We start from the raw sequence: 17,220 nt of genomic DNA, 5'->3' as shown, positions 1-17,220 counted from the left end.
ACAGTATGTCACAGGTTCTCAAACTCGGTCCTCGGGACCCAAAACGGTGCATGTTTTGCAGGTCTCCTGAAAGAATCACAAGTGAAATTAGCTCCACCTGTGGATCTTTTAAAATGTGTCAGTGAGTAATGTATACCCCTGTGCACCTGCTGGGTGACCTGGAAAACGTGACCTGTGTGGGATCGAGTTTGAGAACCACTGCAGTATGTTATATCACTCACCTTCCCTTGTTTTACACACGTACACACATATACACATATACATATAACACAAACATAGACATATATATTATATATAACACACAGACATATACAGTATGTTATATCACTCACCTTCCCTTGTTTTACACACGTACACACATATACACATATACATATAACACAAACATAGACATATATATTATATATAACACACAGACATATACAGTATGTTATATCACTCACCTTCCCTTGTTTTACAAACGTACACACATATACATATAACACAAACATAGACATATATATTATATATAACACACAGACATATACAGTATGTTATATCACTCACCTTCCCTTGTTATACACATATTATACCTATAACACACAGACACATATACAGTATGTTATATTACTCACCTTCCCTTGTTATACACACACACACACACACACACACATATACATATAACACAAACATAGACATATATATTATATATAACACACAGACATATACAGTATGTTATATCACTCACCTTCCCTTGTTATACACATACACATATTATACCTATAACACACATATACAGTATGTTATATCACTCACCTTCCCTTGTTTTACACACGTACACACATATACACATATACATATAACACAAACATAGACATATATATTATATATAACACAGACATATACAGTATGTTATATCACTCACCTTCCCTTGTTTTACAAACGTACACACATATACATATAACACAAACATAGACATATATATTATATATAACACACAGACATATACAGTATGTTATATCACTCACCTTCCCTTGTTATACACATATTATACCTATAACACACAGACACATATACAGTATGTTATATTACTCACCTTCCCTTGTTATACACACACACACACACACACACACATATACATATAACACAAACATAGACATATATATTATATATAACACACAGACATATACAGTATGTTATATCACTCACCTTCCCTTGTTATACACATATTATACCTATAACACACAGACACATACAGTATGTTATATCACTCACCTTCCCTTGTTATACACACACACACATATTATACATACAACACAAACATAGACATATATTATATATAACACACAGACACATACAGTATGTTATATCACTCACCTTCCCTTGTTATACACACACACACATATTATACATACAACACAAACATAGACATATATTATATATAACACACAGACACATACAGTATGTTATATCACTCACCTTCCCTTGTTATACACACACACACATATTATACATACAACACAAACATAGACATATATTATATATAACACACAGACACATACAGTATGTTATATCACTCACCTTCCCTTGTTATACACACATACAACACAAACATATACAGGTTGAGTCTCCCATATCAAAATATTCCGAAATACGGAATAATTTTGGCATGACTCGGATAATGAAACCTTTGATTTTTGATGGTTCAATGTACACAAACTTTGTCTGAGGCACAAATTATTAAAAATATTGTATAAAATTACCTTCAGGCTGTGTGTATAAGGTGTATATGAAACATAAATGCATTCTGTGTGTATATTGGGGTCCCATTCCCAAGATATTTCATTATGGTATGTATATATTCCAAAATACGGAATATTCCATTATCCAAAATACCCATGGTCCCAAGCATTTTGGATATGGGAGACTCAACCTGTGTGTATATATATATATATATATATATATATATATATAACACACACATACAGTATGTTATATCACTCTAGTGTTCACTCTAGCTCTGGCGCGAGGCAGGGCGCTGGAGCTAGAGAGGGCACGTTCGTGCGCGCGCGACCGAGAAGGGGACGCGGTCATCGAAAGACGCGACCCCTTTTCGGAACTCTTGGGGGCGTGCCCGGCACTTACGGACACGCCGGGCAGCCCCCAAGCCCTGCAGACAGGGAGAATAGATGCCGGGCGCATGCGCCCGGCGTCTATTCTCCGGCGGTGACCGGGTCACCGCACATTTCTTCACCCGCGGGACACTGCGACCCGCGGGTGAAGACGGTTCCCGCAGGCTGTTAGGGCAGGGCGCTTTTTGCCCTCCAGAAAGAGGGCAGGGCGCCGAGCCCCGCTAAAACAGCCTAGCGGGAACGCTATCACTCACCTTCCCTTGTTATACACATATACACACATACAGATATTATACATACAACACAAACATAGACATATATATTATATATAACACAGACATATATACAGTATGTTATATCACTCACCTTCCCTTGATATACACACACACACATATTATACATACAACACAAACATATATATTGCTAGAGTTAGAATTCATAGACTGTCCGAATGTGATAAAACAGATATAGGTATTATTAAAGCAATACCTCCGCTTTTCTGCGCATAGTAACGTGGAGTATCAGTCAGATCTCTCTGGCAATGTACCAGAGGAAAGGGATTTTATACACAATAGTTACATAAATTACAAAATCATTAACTAGAGGGTGTTTACATGTATATTACAATTGAGATATTTGATTGGTTGATGCATAGGAAAGGGTTGTGACAATATACAATAATGCATGTAATGGTGTTTGAGGTTCTTAGTAAATAAGTAATCAATATCAGATGATGCGTCTGTTATCTCTGACATCGTATGAGGTTGGGGTTATCTCTTCAAGCAAACATGAAAATAGGCTCAAATCTATCACGCCACAGTCTGACAGGCGTCCAACTTCACATATCACGTAGTCCAGAAAAACGTCAGTTCTATGACTTGTTTTTCAATTATAAAATACTTTTTTTTAACCCATATAAATCTGAATCTGTAAAAGCTACAAACACATATTAGCATAAATCCTTAATAATTCCTTTATTTCAGGCAATACTGACTTTTTAACATCAACAATATTATATATAACATACAGACATATACAGTATGTTATATCACTCACCTTCCCTTGTTATACACACGCACACATATACACATATTATACATACAACACAAACATAGATATATATATATAACACACAGACACACATACCGTATGTTTTATCACTCACCTTCCCTTGTTATACACACACATATGCACATATTATACATACAACACAAACATAGACCTATATATTATATATAACACACATACATATACACATTTTACATACAACACAAACATAGACCTATATATTATATATAACACACAGACACATATACCGTATGTTATATCACAAAAATGGATTCGTTTTGCGCTAATTAGTGAATAGAAAATAACCATATATAATTTTATTGAATATGGTAGAACAGCAAATAAGATCAAGACGCCAATTGAATTAACATATAATTTTATATATTGAATAAAAATAACCTCCTTAATACCAATAAAACAGCACTTAGTATAACACAATTGTATCATAAAAATAGCAGCAATCCACGTAAATGGAATCTAATGGGCTCTAGCGAGTGACATAGAAAGTCCACATCTGAACCATCGATGGTAGATTAGTAAATTAGTAAACATTTGTCTGTCCTAATAGGGATCTCACCACATCCAAGTGCAGAAACGTATATCAGAGTCCACTCCTACACTCACAGGTCTCCGAATCTGCAGTAGTACAAGCCGCCCTGGGCTGCAGTAACACTGTGTGTAGGGAGACAGCTTGGGGTCCTATGATATGAGCAGCTCTGTGGGCAGAAGTAATGTCAGCTTGTGACGGCCCCCGTGATGGTGTGTAGGTGAGTAGCCCCTGTTACTGCAGTCCTCCGGTTTTATCTGTAGATGGATATCAGAGAGCGGGATACTAGCAAGTTAGCGGTCACTCTTCCAATAGCAAACACAAAAGCAATAGGTGTTCACTGACGCGTTTCGCTTCCCTTCAGGAGGCTTTATCAAAGAGGAGCGGACTCTGATATATACGTTTCTGCACTTGGATGTGGTGAGATCTCTATTAGGACAGACATGTTTACTAATTTATAAATCTACCATCGATGGTTCAGATGTGGACTTTCTAGGTCACTCACTATAGCCCATTAGATTCCATTTACGTGGATTGCTGCTATTTTTATGATACAATTGTGCTATATTAAGTGCTGTTTTATTGGTATTAAGGTACTGTTATTTTTATTCAATATATAAAATTATATGGGAACAAGGTGATCAGGTCAGAGCGCCTTAAAGTGCTAAAAGTGCATCAAATAAATAAAAGTGACTGAGGTTTACTAGTTAAAAAACATAGGACTATAATTTAAAGTGCAAAGTAGAATATGACCAGAAATATATATATATAAAAAGATATTTAATGTAAACACACATAAAAATACAAGGGGGATCCCCATGAAGAAGTCCGCTGGAGACGAAACGCGTTGGAAGCCTGTACCCTGCTTGACTATATCTTCCTATATACCTGAACTAAGATAAGATATCCAGTCATATGCACTTTTATTGAAATTTCCATTTTATTTATTTATTTCATCTATTATCCATGCGTATATGTCCATTGTCATTATTATTGTATTTTTATCTATGTTTTTATGTGTGTTTACATTAAATATCTTTTTATATATATATTTCTGGTCATATTCTACTTTGCACTTTAAATTATAGTCCTATGTTTTTTAACTGGTAAACATCAGTCACTTTTATTTATTTGATGCACTTTTAGCACTTTAAGGCGCTCTGACCTGATCACATTGTTCCCATATTGTTGTAGAAGTCTTTGACCTAGACTTATTCACAGATTAGGTTGAGCTGACACCCCGTTGTTGTGGGGGGGAAGGCTACTTGATATTTGTGTGCTGTACATATTTGATTCAAACGATTATTTCTAGGCACATCACTAATTACTGGCGCTCTAGAAACCTTATAGACACATATAAAATTATATGTTAATTCAATTGGCGTCTTGATCTTCTACCATATCCAATATATTTATATATGGTTATTTTCTATTCACTATATAATAAGTGCAAAATAAATCCATTTCTGTAATCCCAGTGACTATTCTGTAGTCACATTTTGAGCTTAGGCTCATTTTCTGTTTTGCAGCTCCTTATATACTTTTTATTTTATTTCATCAATATATTAGCACCTGCTAAGTGGTTTTGTTTGTGTAATGTGTTATATCACACCCACTCTTACACTTTGTTGAATGAGGCAGGGCTGGACATTGTACGTCACCAAAATGATGTGGTTCTCATAGAATTGCGTCAAATTGCCCCCCCCCCCCCCCCCCCACAGACCCACAAATCACGGTATTACATCGTGACCAGTGTGTAGAAGAACATGGACCACCAGGGGAGGTTTATGGGTGCTCAGGAAGCCCCCCTGTTGTGCACCCATGTTTATTTAGACAGATACCAGCTATACCATCTAAGTAACATCGCACAGTACTGGTACATGAGGTTTCCTGTCTCATGATGCTGCCTGGGCAATTTACATGGCTGATAAATGTTTCTCAGATTTACAATGCAGACTTTGGTGAGCAATGTGGCTGCGCTGTCTGTATGTCACTCTGGCTGGGTGTAAGCCATGTGAGTGGTTTTGTGGTCTTCATTCTAGCACCCTGCATCTGTTAAAACCTGTGCAGTTCCTCTATCCTGCATGGGATGTCACTCTCTGCTCTGGTGCTTCTAGCACACAAACTGCTTAATATCAGCAGGTAACACTCAGCACACTGGGGCAATAACTATAGTCATCTAAATGAGTCAACTGCCCATTATGGTATATTGTTTAGGTGGCTTTGGTATAAAAGAGCTACAAGAAAAAAATAGACAACAGATTAGACAGGCAATAGGTCGACAGGGACAAAAGGTTGACATAGACAAGGTCGACATGGACGAAGGTTGACATGTACAAATGGTCAATGCAAAAATTGTATTTTCCTTTTAAAAAAGTGTCACACTCTGTCTTGTTTGAACTTTGCAAAAAAACACTTGGAAGATGCTAATCAGTGTGGTAGGAGGTTGTGTGGTAGTGTTCATTCTAACACCCTGCACCTGATACACCCAGTGCAGTTCCTCTGTCCTGCCTGGTGTGTTGCTTTCTGATTTGGTGCTTCTAGCACTCTCTGGTCTGTATCTAAGCAGTTTGTTGCATCAGCAGAGTGTGCTAGAAGCACCAGAGCAGAGAGCGACACCCCAGGCAGGAAAGAGCAACTACACGGGCTGTGACACATGCAGGGTGCTAGAATGAAGAATAGGTTTTCAATCAGCAAGTTATATTGGCTATATATATATATATATATATATATATATATATATATATATATATATATATATATATAATGGTAATGAAGTGTACTTATATTGCAAATTAAAATTAACTTATGAATGTATGAACCTCTGGGGCTTTATAATCTGCTACTCATTGTACAGTAAAATGTTTATTTCTATTAATTTCCAGCAGATGGAGAAAACAGCAGAAATACCTGGGAGGGACATCTCATTTTGTTTCCAGATTGTGACATTAAAGATAACATCTTCATACAAGGTTTTCCAGGAGAAGGCATTCTTCTCCAAAATATACATCCAATACTTCACAGTTCAATGTTATCATCTGATGCCTCTAACAATAATAATGGCATTTATCCTGATAACTCAGATATTGCTACACATAGTGCAGCCCATACAGGTACAAAAATATATCCATGTGCTGTGTGTGGTCAATGTTTTTTAAAGAAATCATCTCTTATTATACATCAGAGAAGTCACACAGGTGAGAAACCATTTCCATGTTCTCAGTGTGGGAAAGGTTTTACAGATAAATCAAATCTTGTTACACATCAGAGACTTCACACAGGTGAGAAACCATTTCCATGTTCTCAGTGTGGGAAATGCTTTACACAGAAATCAAATCTTGTTTCACATCAGAGAATTCACACAATTGGGACGCCATTTCCATGTTCTGAGTGTGGGGAATTTTTTACATGGAAATCACAGCTTGTTACACATCAGAGAAGTCACACAGGTGCAAAAAAAACATTTGCATGTTCTAAGTGTAGGAAGTGGTTTTTACAGGAAATACACCTTATTTGCCATGAGAGAACTCATACAGGTGAAAAATATTTTCCATGTTCTGAGTGTGGGAAATGTTTTACACAAAAATCAAATCTTGTTACACATCAGAGAACTCACACAGGTGAGAAACCATTTCAATGCTCTGAGTGTGGGAACTGTTTTACAGATCAATCAAATCTTGCTAAACATCAGAGACATCACACAGGTGAAAGGCCTTTTCCATGCTCTGAGTGTGGAAAATGTTTTACACGCCATTCACATCTTGTTAGACATCAGAGAAGTCACACAGGTGAGAAGCCATTTCCATGTTTTGAGTGTGGGAAATGTTTTCCATGGAAATCAGATCTTGTTAAACATCAAAGAAGTCACACAGGTGAACGACCATTTCCATGTTTTGAGTGTGGGAAGTCTTTTACACAGAAATCAGATCTTGTTACACATCAGAGAAGTCACACAGGTGAGAGGCCATTTCCATGCTCTGAGTGTGGGAAATGTTTTACACAGAAATCAGATCTTGTTAGACATCAGAGAAGTCACACAGGTGAACGACCATTTCTGTGTTCTGAGTGTGGGAAGTCTTTTACACATAAATCAGATCTTATTATACATCAGAGAAGTCATACAGGTGAGAGGCCATTTCCATGCTCTGAGTGTGGGAAATGTTTTAAACAAAAGCCACACCTTGTTGACCATCAGAAAATTCACATGAGTTAAGCAATTATCCTGAGGTGATAGATATGATACACATACTAAATGCCTTTTATAGAGAGCAATTCAAATATCTAATCATACAGTACATTAAGAAGTTATTTAATTATTATACACATTCATAGATGAAATGTACGTTACCAACATAAAGTTAGTACAGGCATCACTCCACAATAATAAGACTGCATTGTTATATAGTATTCTAATAATTAATCCTGACAATGGGCTACAGTTATAACGGGAAAGTAGGACACTATTAAATTGTTCATACTTTCTAATCAACCCCTTCAGTCTTAAGGAAGAGTGGGACTTGTCCTTAGCATGTACATCAATAGTGCTGAGGACGAGACCCAATCATCCTCAGCACAGCAGGATTAAAGGGGGAGGAAACTTACCTTACTGCTGTTGGTGGCCAAAGGAGGAGGCACGGCATGATTACATCATTACTGCAGTACCCAATGACCTCATCAAGCCCCATCCCTTCAGAGTCTGGGAATGGCTATAAGGCTATCTCCCTCATTCTGTTACCTAAAAATGCTTGGGATACCTCATTTGAAAGAAGGGAGTCTCGTTTTTTAATATTTGTGTTCTCTTTAGTTATCTGTGATCAGTTTGTTCATCAGACAATAAGCTTATATGATGTAGAAATCATTATGTAGTCCAGGGATGGGGGAGGATCTCTACAATTCTAACTTCAATAAATTCAAGGGCACACTTACTTGAATGGGGGTGGACATTAAATGTGCTGCCTCTTTCCCATTCTGGCACTTTCAGTCACTATGCCCCCTTAGTAGTTATTGTCTGGTGATCACTCTATACTAAAGAAAGCATAAAGAATTCAAGAGAAGGTGATTTGTAATGCCCATATCTCCATCATCCTGACTTCAGAGAAGACACAGGGCCCTCATTTCATGTTACTTTGTCTACTTTTCAAATTGGTGTCTCTTATTGGGCTACATGTTATATATTTTATGCATTTCAATCAAACTAATAAAAAAATCATCAGAATTATTTTTTTTTCTGTTATGGAAAGGTGGATTGACCCCTAGTCTGGCAGTCACAAGAGATGTGACAACAGGTAGTCATTTATCCAGTCACATCCCATGTGACCTTAGAGGAGCACCTGTGGCATGTTATCAAGAAGAAGGAGAGCCTAGGGAGCAAAGGAGGAAGGGTGAGGATATGGTGAGTAGAGTAGGAAGGGTGAGGGTTTGGTGAACATAGAGAAGGAAGGGTGATGGTCTGGTAAGCAGAGGAGGAAGGGTGAGGGTCTGGTGAGCAGAGGAGGAAGGGTGAGAGTCTGGTGAGCAGAGGAGGAAGGGTGAGGGTCTGGTGAGCAGATAGGAGAAGGGTAAGGATCTGGTAAAGTGATTAGGAAGCTTGAGAGTCTGATGAGCAGACAAGTGGAAGGGTAAGTGTCTCAGTAGAGTAAAGGAAGTGTGAACATCTGATTGGTGGAGAGAAGTAAGGGTCTAGTGAGCAGACAGGAGGAAGGGACGAAGATCTGATGAGTAGAGAAGTGGAAGGGTAAGAGTCTGGTGAGAAGAGGTGAGTGTCTGGTGAGCAGTTGGAAGAAAGAGTAAGGGTGTGGTGAGTAGAGAGGAAGATGCTTTAGAGTTTGGTGAGAAGAAGAGTAAGGGTATGGTGAGCAGACAGGAGGAAGAAAGGGTCTAGTGAACAGACAGGAGGAATGGTGAGGGTCTGGTAAGCAGAGGGGGAAGCTTGGTCTGGTGAGCAAAGAGGAGGAAGTTTAAGAGTAATATTGGAGTAAGGGTGAGGATTTGGTCAGAAAGGAGGAAGTTTTAAGGTCTCTAAGCAGAAAAGAGGAATTGGTGGAAGAAGTAAGGGTCTGGTGTGAGAGTCTCTTAGCAAAGAAGATGAAGTGTAAGTCTGGTAGGGAAAAGTAAATGTTTGTTGAGCAGACAGGAGGAAGGATGAGGGTGAACAAATTGATGCAGGCAGTGGTCAGTTAGCTGTTACTGGATGAATGCAGGATTGACATGATCCAAAAGATGACACCATCAGACAATGTTGAGGCATTTCTGTTGTCCTTTGAGAGTACGGCAATTTGGCTTAAATTGCCAATGGAGGTTTAGGGTGGCACAAACGGGCAAAGCACAACTGGCCTCTGTGGATATGCCTGAAGCCCAGATGGCAAATTATCAGCAGCTAAAAGCTGCAATTCTGGTGTGGGTAGGGGTGACGGGACCAGGGAAAGCACTGCATTTCTATGACTGGTGATATAGGCTGGGGTCCTCAACGCATGCTCAGTCGATCTGGCGAAGTTAACCCAGCCTTGGTTAGAGCCAAAACAAAATCAACCAGACAGTATCCTGAAAGTCCTGGCAATTGACCATTGTGTGCCCAGACAGCAGAGAAGGTTGTCAGGCCTATATTCAGAAAATAATCAGCACAAGATGTTGGCACTGAGCAGAGAGTGACCTCAGAAGGGTACTTTAAGTGTGGCGAACCAGGGCACTTTCAAAGGAGTTGTCCAAATGGGCAGGAACCAATGAATTGTTCGGTGGGGCTATGAGGCCTCACGTTCCCTGTCTGTGTGACCATGTCTTCATCCCTGGATAGCCCACTTCTCTTCCAGGTGCCAGTCCTGAAAGAGCAACAGACGTTGTGGACCTTGACGGATTCAGGCAGTGAAATCACCCTGGTGTACAGCACTTTGGTTCCAGAAGAACTGATGGACCAGCTGCCACCAGTAAAGGCCGTGTGTGTCCATGGGGCCACTGGGGAGTATGCACCAAGGTTGGCGTACCCCCTTATTCTGGGGTTAAACTACCACTTTTCCAGGAGATTATACTCGAATGGATTGGTCCAGACATACCGGCAACTGATTTACCGGCTGGACGTCCAACCCTACATGATCCTGTTGCTCACTTTCCGGAACCAGACAGAGAAATAAAGCAGCAAGATCTGGAGCTTGGTTGCCAGGCTTTGGCTGCAATCACACATCAGAAGGTGTGAAGAAGGCCTGCTTGCAAAAGGATATTAGAAAGGAGAAACCTGGCCAGCTGTTTGAGAAAACTGGGCTCCTGTATCCAAGACTGCAACACTCCCAGACTTTATTAAAGAACGATTGAAGGATTGTGCATTGTCAAGTGCATATAAAAGTATTGTGAAAATGAATGTGGGACTGGCTGAAAGAGAACCATACTTTAGAATAGAAGAGGACCTGCTATGTAGGGTAGTGGTGGTTCAAGGGAAATAAACTGCTTGATGCCACGGGTACATGTTCCTTTGATATTGGCAGCGGTCCATGTACACCCCAAGGGAGGGCATTTGGGAGAGGAGAAACTCTGTTGGGTAATCTAGAGGTTTTACTGGCCAGGCATCCGCATGACAAGAGATACTGCCAAGCTTGCACAGTCTGCCAACAGACCGTATCTAGACCTACTTATAGAGTTCCCTGGGTACCCCTTCCTGTAGTCCCAGATGCAAAAGTAAAGCAACACCTATAAGGTTACAGGGGCAGCAAAAGAGGGGTTCTGATGCCCAAGACTCCATACACTCCTATAATCCAGGTAACAAGGGGTTTGACCAAGTGCCCACTTAAAAGGGCAAATGGTGTGCAAATGCATCAAGCCCTTGTGCAGTGATAGGGTTCTCGACCCCTACCTGAAGAGATTACAGAAGGTCTAATGGGAAAATCAAAACTTGGGCTCTCGGCAAAAAAACATCAATGCAAGCTCAAGGAAGTTTGCGCTGCACAGGACAGCTAAGTTGGTGAAATTTAAGTGAGGGGGAGTTGGGAAAAGGAAAATCCTTTTCAATGAAAGGGTCTACTTCATCATGCATGGCGAAGCTAAGGATGAAAGGTTTGTGGCAAAGAGGGTTCTTTGCCATGTTTTGCTTTAAAGAACATTCCGTGGAACAATGAAAAACGAGTAACAATGTTCTTGTTCCCTGATGGAAACCTTTAAAACAGCTGCACCACAAGGGTCTGATTGGTGTTTTTGAAGCATAAAGGATTGTGGGATTCAGTGGGAAGGTGCTCCTGATGCTGAACTGGTCGGCTAGGTGATAGAGAGGTGGTAATGGTAGCTTAATGTTAGGGAGCCATATGTTGATTTGGGAAATGTGATGATAGAACATTTTCATCAGTAAAAGCCATCTAACAAGTGACACTGCTATCATGTGTGTTTCTCTGTAAGAAGAATCTAAGGGGTAAATTTACTAAGGTCAAATGACAATGAATGGGGCAAATTTGTCCGTTAAATGCATATTCAGAATCTACTAAAGGCTAAACTCTACCAACTTTGCTCCATTTGATGTCTAAAACTCTGCCGACAATACCTGTAACGTTTTCAGACACCACCAGAACAACTCTGCAGTACTTTGCCATAGAAAGCAATAGGACCTGCACATTTACTAAATATTCGTATTTGTTTTAACGGCTGAAATATAGTGCAAATTGGCTGCACAACACACAAAAAAGAACCCAAATAGGAATCTCAAATAGAACAACTTTTTCTACATGCATCTGTGTGTAAATAAATAAACAGACGCGCACACAAGATCAATGAGATTCATCTGTCCTTCTGTGTTTAAAAAATGAAGCAGTGAAAACCAGTGTAACAAAAAAAAACAGCATGGACCCCTCCCCAAAAGAACAACCAGCACCAGCTTTGGAGCCCCAGTACTGGTTGTGGTAAATACAGGGGATAAACATCATAGGATTCCCTTATTTTAAGCACAACCAGCACCAGGCTATTCAGAACCAGCCCTGGTTGCCAAAATACAGGGACAAAAGACGTAGGTGTCCCCTGTATTAAGCGTACATAGCACTGGGCTCTGAGCCGGTCCTGTTTCTGGAAATACGGGGGGAAAAATGCGTAGGGTTCCCCTGTAAATACCAGCAGGGGGTAATGCCACAGCCAGGGAAAGCCTTTTACCAGGCCCTCCCAGCCAAAGCATTACCCCTGACTGCTAGTCAGCCCAGGCCGGGGATCCCTTGGGAGCTAGGGACTTCCCCAATAAAGAGGTCCCCCTCTCCAGGGCACCCCAGGCCTAAGCTGATAGCCCGGAACTATCTCCAGCACCCTGTTCTGTGATTTTAAAATATATATATTTTGCTGTGAAACTACAGGTACCAGCGGGCCTGTAATGCCCTGTATACTGGAAACTTGTGGTTCTCCAAGTACCAGCATGAGGGGGAGGTTTGCTGGGAACTGTAGTTTAACAGCAAAAAACAATATTATCTACTTTTTTACACCACATTACTCTATCAACCCGGCACCCACCAGCCAGGGGTGCAGGGGAAAGCCCCGGGCTATCAGGCTAGGCCTGGGGTGCCCTGGAGAGGGGGACCCCTTTATTGGGGTCCCAAGCTCCCTAGGGATACCCAGCCTGGACTGACTAGCAGTCAGGGGTAAAGCTTTGGCCGGGGGACTTAGTGAAAGGGTTTTCCTGGCTGCGGCATTACCCCCCCGCTAAACAGTCCGGTGCTGGTTCTGGCATTTACAGTGGAACTCTTACGCATTTTTTCCATTGTATTTCCAGAAACAGGACCGGCACAAAGCCCAGTGCAGGTTGTGCTTAATGCAGGGGATGCCTTAGTTTGTCCCCTGTATTTTGGAAACCAGGGCTGGTTCTGAATAGCCTTGTGCTGGTTGTGCTTAATATGGGGGGACCCCTACATTATTTGTCCCCTGTATTTAACACAACCAGTACTGGGGATCCAAAGCCCAGTGCTGGTTGTTCTTCTGGGGAGGGGGCCACACCATTTTTATTTCTAATGTTATGCTAGTTTTCATTTTTTAAACACAGAGGCACAGACGGATCTCACTGTTATACCAGCTAATGATACCTTTATATGTGTAAGTGAGGTACGCCATCATCACTGACTGCTAATACCAGTAACATTATACCAGCTAATGATACCTGTATATGAGAGGCAGAGTATGCATAGTGGTGAGTACAGTACACATGTGATTTCCATCTCCCATTTGCATAGACACACATACATGTTTGGTGTCACTACTGTCAGTGTAAGTGAGGTACGCCATCATCACTGACTGCTAATACCAGTAACATTACTTATACCAGCTAATGATACCTGTATATGAGAGGCAGAGTATGCATAGTGGTGAGTACTGTACACATGTGATTTCCATCTCCCATTTGCATAGACACACATACATGTTTGGTGTCACTACTGTCAGTGTAAGTGAGGTACGCCATCATCACTCACCAGTAATATTTCTTATACCAGCTATAGTTACCTGTATAAGTGGCCTATATTTTGCTTTACAGTGAGTCTGGGTTCGCATTATAATTTGCACCTTGGGGGCGGGTACACGTCACCTGTACAATACCCCAAATGAACTGAGCTTACTGTGATCAGCATAAAACACTACACATTGCTGGATCCTCTTATATATTACATGTATCTGTGACGAGCACACGCTGATCAGTATAATCCATCCATGGGAGAGAGATGGGTAATAATGACCTCGGGATGAGTAATATATATAAGGAACGTACAGTTACAGTCATTATCTGTAACACCATAATATACATCACATAGTCTATGTACCCTCACCAGTGACCACCTTGGCAGCGCCGCTCTTCAGCACTATACACATATCACATAGTCTATGTACCCTCACCAGTGACCACCTTGGCAGCGCCGCTCTTCAGCACTATACACATTATATCACATAGTCTATGTACCCTCACCAGTGACCACCTTGGCAACGCCGCTCTTCAGCACTATACACATTATATCACATAGTCTATGTACCCTCACCAGTGACCACCTTGGCAGCACTATACACATTATATCACATAGTCTATGTACCCTCACCAGTGACCACCTTGGCAGCACTATATACATTATCTCACATAGTCTATGAAGGTCTGTGGGATAGATATTGATGTGTTGTTAAGAGAAGCAGCCAGATCAATAATTATCTGTGTTTTGTATTATTTATGCAGTGCCCACACAATATCTTGTTTTTTCAAAAAAAATACCATTAGTTTCCTTATTTCGCCTAAAAAGACTAAAATAATCTCGACAAATAGGCAAAAACAGTTTTCATTGAATTGCAACAAAGTGTAAAAAAAAAGCTAGTTTTTTATTTTTAACTACTACCAAGAAATACTTTGTGGTTTGTGCATCACCATAAATCCACCATTCCAAAGCAGCAAACAGCTGGGTTCTACTTATAAGTTTCCATAATAAAATCTGGTTTTAAAAATGATAATGTATTTTATCTTCTCTGTGTATGACTGATATACATAAAATGTATCCCCTATATAACAATGACGTGGTCTGTTATTACTGCAGAGAGTGGTGCCGATATCTAATAGTATAATAATGTATTTATCTTCTCTGTGTATGACTGATATACATAAAATGTATCCCCTATATAACAATGACGTGGTCTGTTATTACTGCAGAGTGGTGCTGATATCTAATAGTATAATAATGTATTTATCTTCTCTGTGTATAACTGATATACATAAAATGTATCCCCTATATTTATTTATTTATTATTTATTACCAGTTATTTATATAGTGCACACATTTTCCGCAGCGCTTTACAGAGAATATTTGGCCATTCACATCAGTCCCTGCGCAGTGGAGCTTACACTCTATATTCCCTATCACACACACACACACATACATACTAGGGGTAATTTTGTTAGGAGCCAATTAACCTACTAGTATATTTTTGGAGTGTGGGAGGAAACCGGAGTACCCGGAGGAAACCCACGCAAGCACACGGAGAATATACAAACTCCACACAGTTAGGGACGTAGTGGGTATCGAACCAACGACCTCAGTACTGTGAGGCAGTAACGCTAAGCATTACACCATCTGTGCTGCCCTATATAACAATGACGTGGTCTGTTATTACTGCAGAGAGTGGTGCTGATATCTAATAGAATAATAATGTATATTATCTTCTCTGTGTATGACTGATATACATAAAATGTATCCTCTATATAACAATGACGTGGTCTGTTATTACTGCAGAGAGTGGTGCTGATATCTAATAGAATAATAATGTATTTTATCTTCTCCGTGTATGACTGATATACATAAAATGTATCCCCTATATAACAACGACGTGGTCTGTTATTACTGCAGAGAGTGGTGCCGATATCTAATAGTATAATAATGTATTTATCTTCTCTGTGTATGACTGATATACATATGTATCCCCTATATAACAATGACGTGGTCTGTTATTACTGCAGAGAGTGGTGCTGATATCTAATAGTATAATAATGTATTTATCTTCTCCGTGTATGACTGATATACATATGTATCCCCTATATAACAATGACGTGGTCTGTTATTACTGCAGAGAGTGGTACTGATATCTAATAGAATAATAATGTATTTTATCTTCTCCGTGTATGACTGATATACATAAAATGTATCCCCTATATAACAATGACGTGGTCTGTTATTACTGCAGAGAGTGGTGCTGATATCTAATAGAATAATAATGTATTTATCTTCTCTGTGTATGACTGATATACATAATATGTATCCCCTATATAACAATGACGTGGTCTGTTATTATTGCAGAGAGTGGTGCTGATATCTAATAGTATAATAATGTATTTATCTTCTCTGTGTATGACTGATATACATAAAATGTATCCCCTATATAACAATGATGTGGTCTGTTATTACTGCAGAGTGGTGCTGATATCTAATAGTATAATAATGTATTTATCTTCTCCGTGTATGACTGATATACATAAAATGTATCCCCTATATAACAATGACGTGGTCTGTTATGACTGCAGAGAGTGGTGCTGATATATTATAGTATAATAATGTATTTATCTTCTCCGTGTATGACTGATATACATAAAATGTATCCCCTATATAACAACGACGTGGTCTGTTATTACTGCAGAGAGTGGCGCTGATATCTAATAGTATAATAATGTATTTATCTTCTCTGTGTATGACTGATATACATAAATTGTATCCTCTATATAACAACGACGTGGTCTGTTATTACTGCAGAGAGGTGCTGATATCTAATAGAATAATAATGTATTTATCTTCTCTGTGTATGACTGATATACATAACATGTATCCTCTATATAACAATGACATGGTCTGTTATTACTGCAGAGAGTGGTGCTGATATCTAATAGTATAATAATGTATTTATCTTCTCTGTGTATGACTGATATACATAATATGTATCCCCTATATAACAACGACGTGGTCTGTTATTACTGCGGAGAGTGGTGCTGATATCTAATAGTATAATAATGTATTTATCTTCTCTGTGTATGAC

General features: G+C 39.6%; 1 protein-coding gene across 1 annotated transcript; it reads left to right on the top strand.

Moving 5' to 3' along the window:
* Window positions 1–4,090: 4,090 nt before the first annotated feature.
* LOC148451075 (uncharacterized) lies at window positions 4,091–8,928 on the top strand (the record flags this gene model as incomplete). Its single annotated transcript, XM_088462312.1, has 2 exons — window positions 4,091–4,146; window positions 6,612–8,928. Coding segments are annotated over 2 exons (1,384 nt in total), but the record flags the coding sequence as incomplete, so codon positions are not given.
* Window positions 8,929–17,220: the final 8,292 nt, after the last annotated feature.

The sequence above is a fragment of the Taudactylus pleione genome, unplaced genomic scaffold, assembly GCF_031769625.1.
Source record: "Taudactylus pleione unplaced genomic scaffold, aTauple2 ptg001186l, whole genome shotgun sequence".
NCBI lineage: Eukaryota > Metazoa > Chordata > Amphibia > Anura > Myobatrachidae > Taudactylus > Taudactylus pleione.
This window is presented reverse-complemented; position numbering and strand designations above follow the sequence as displayed.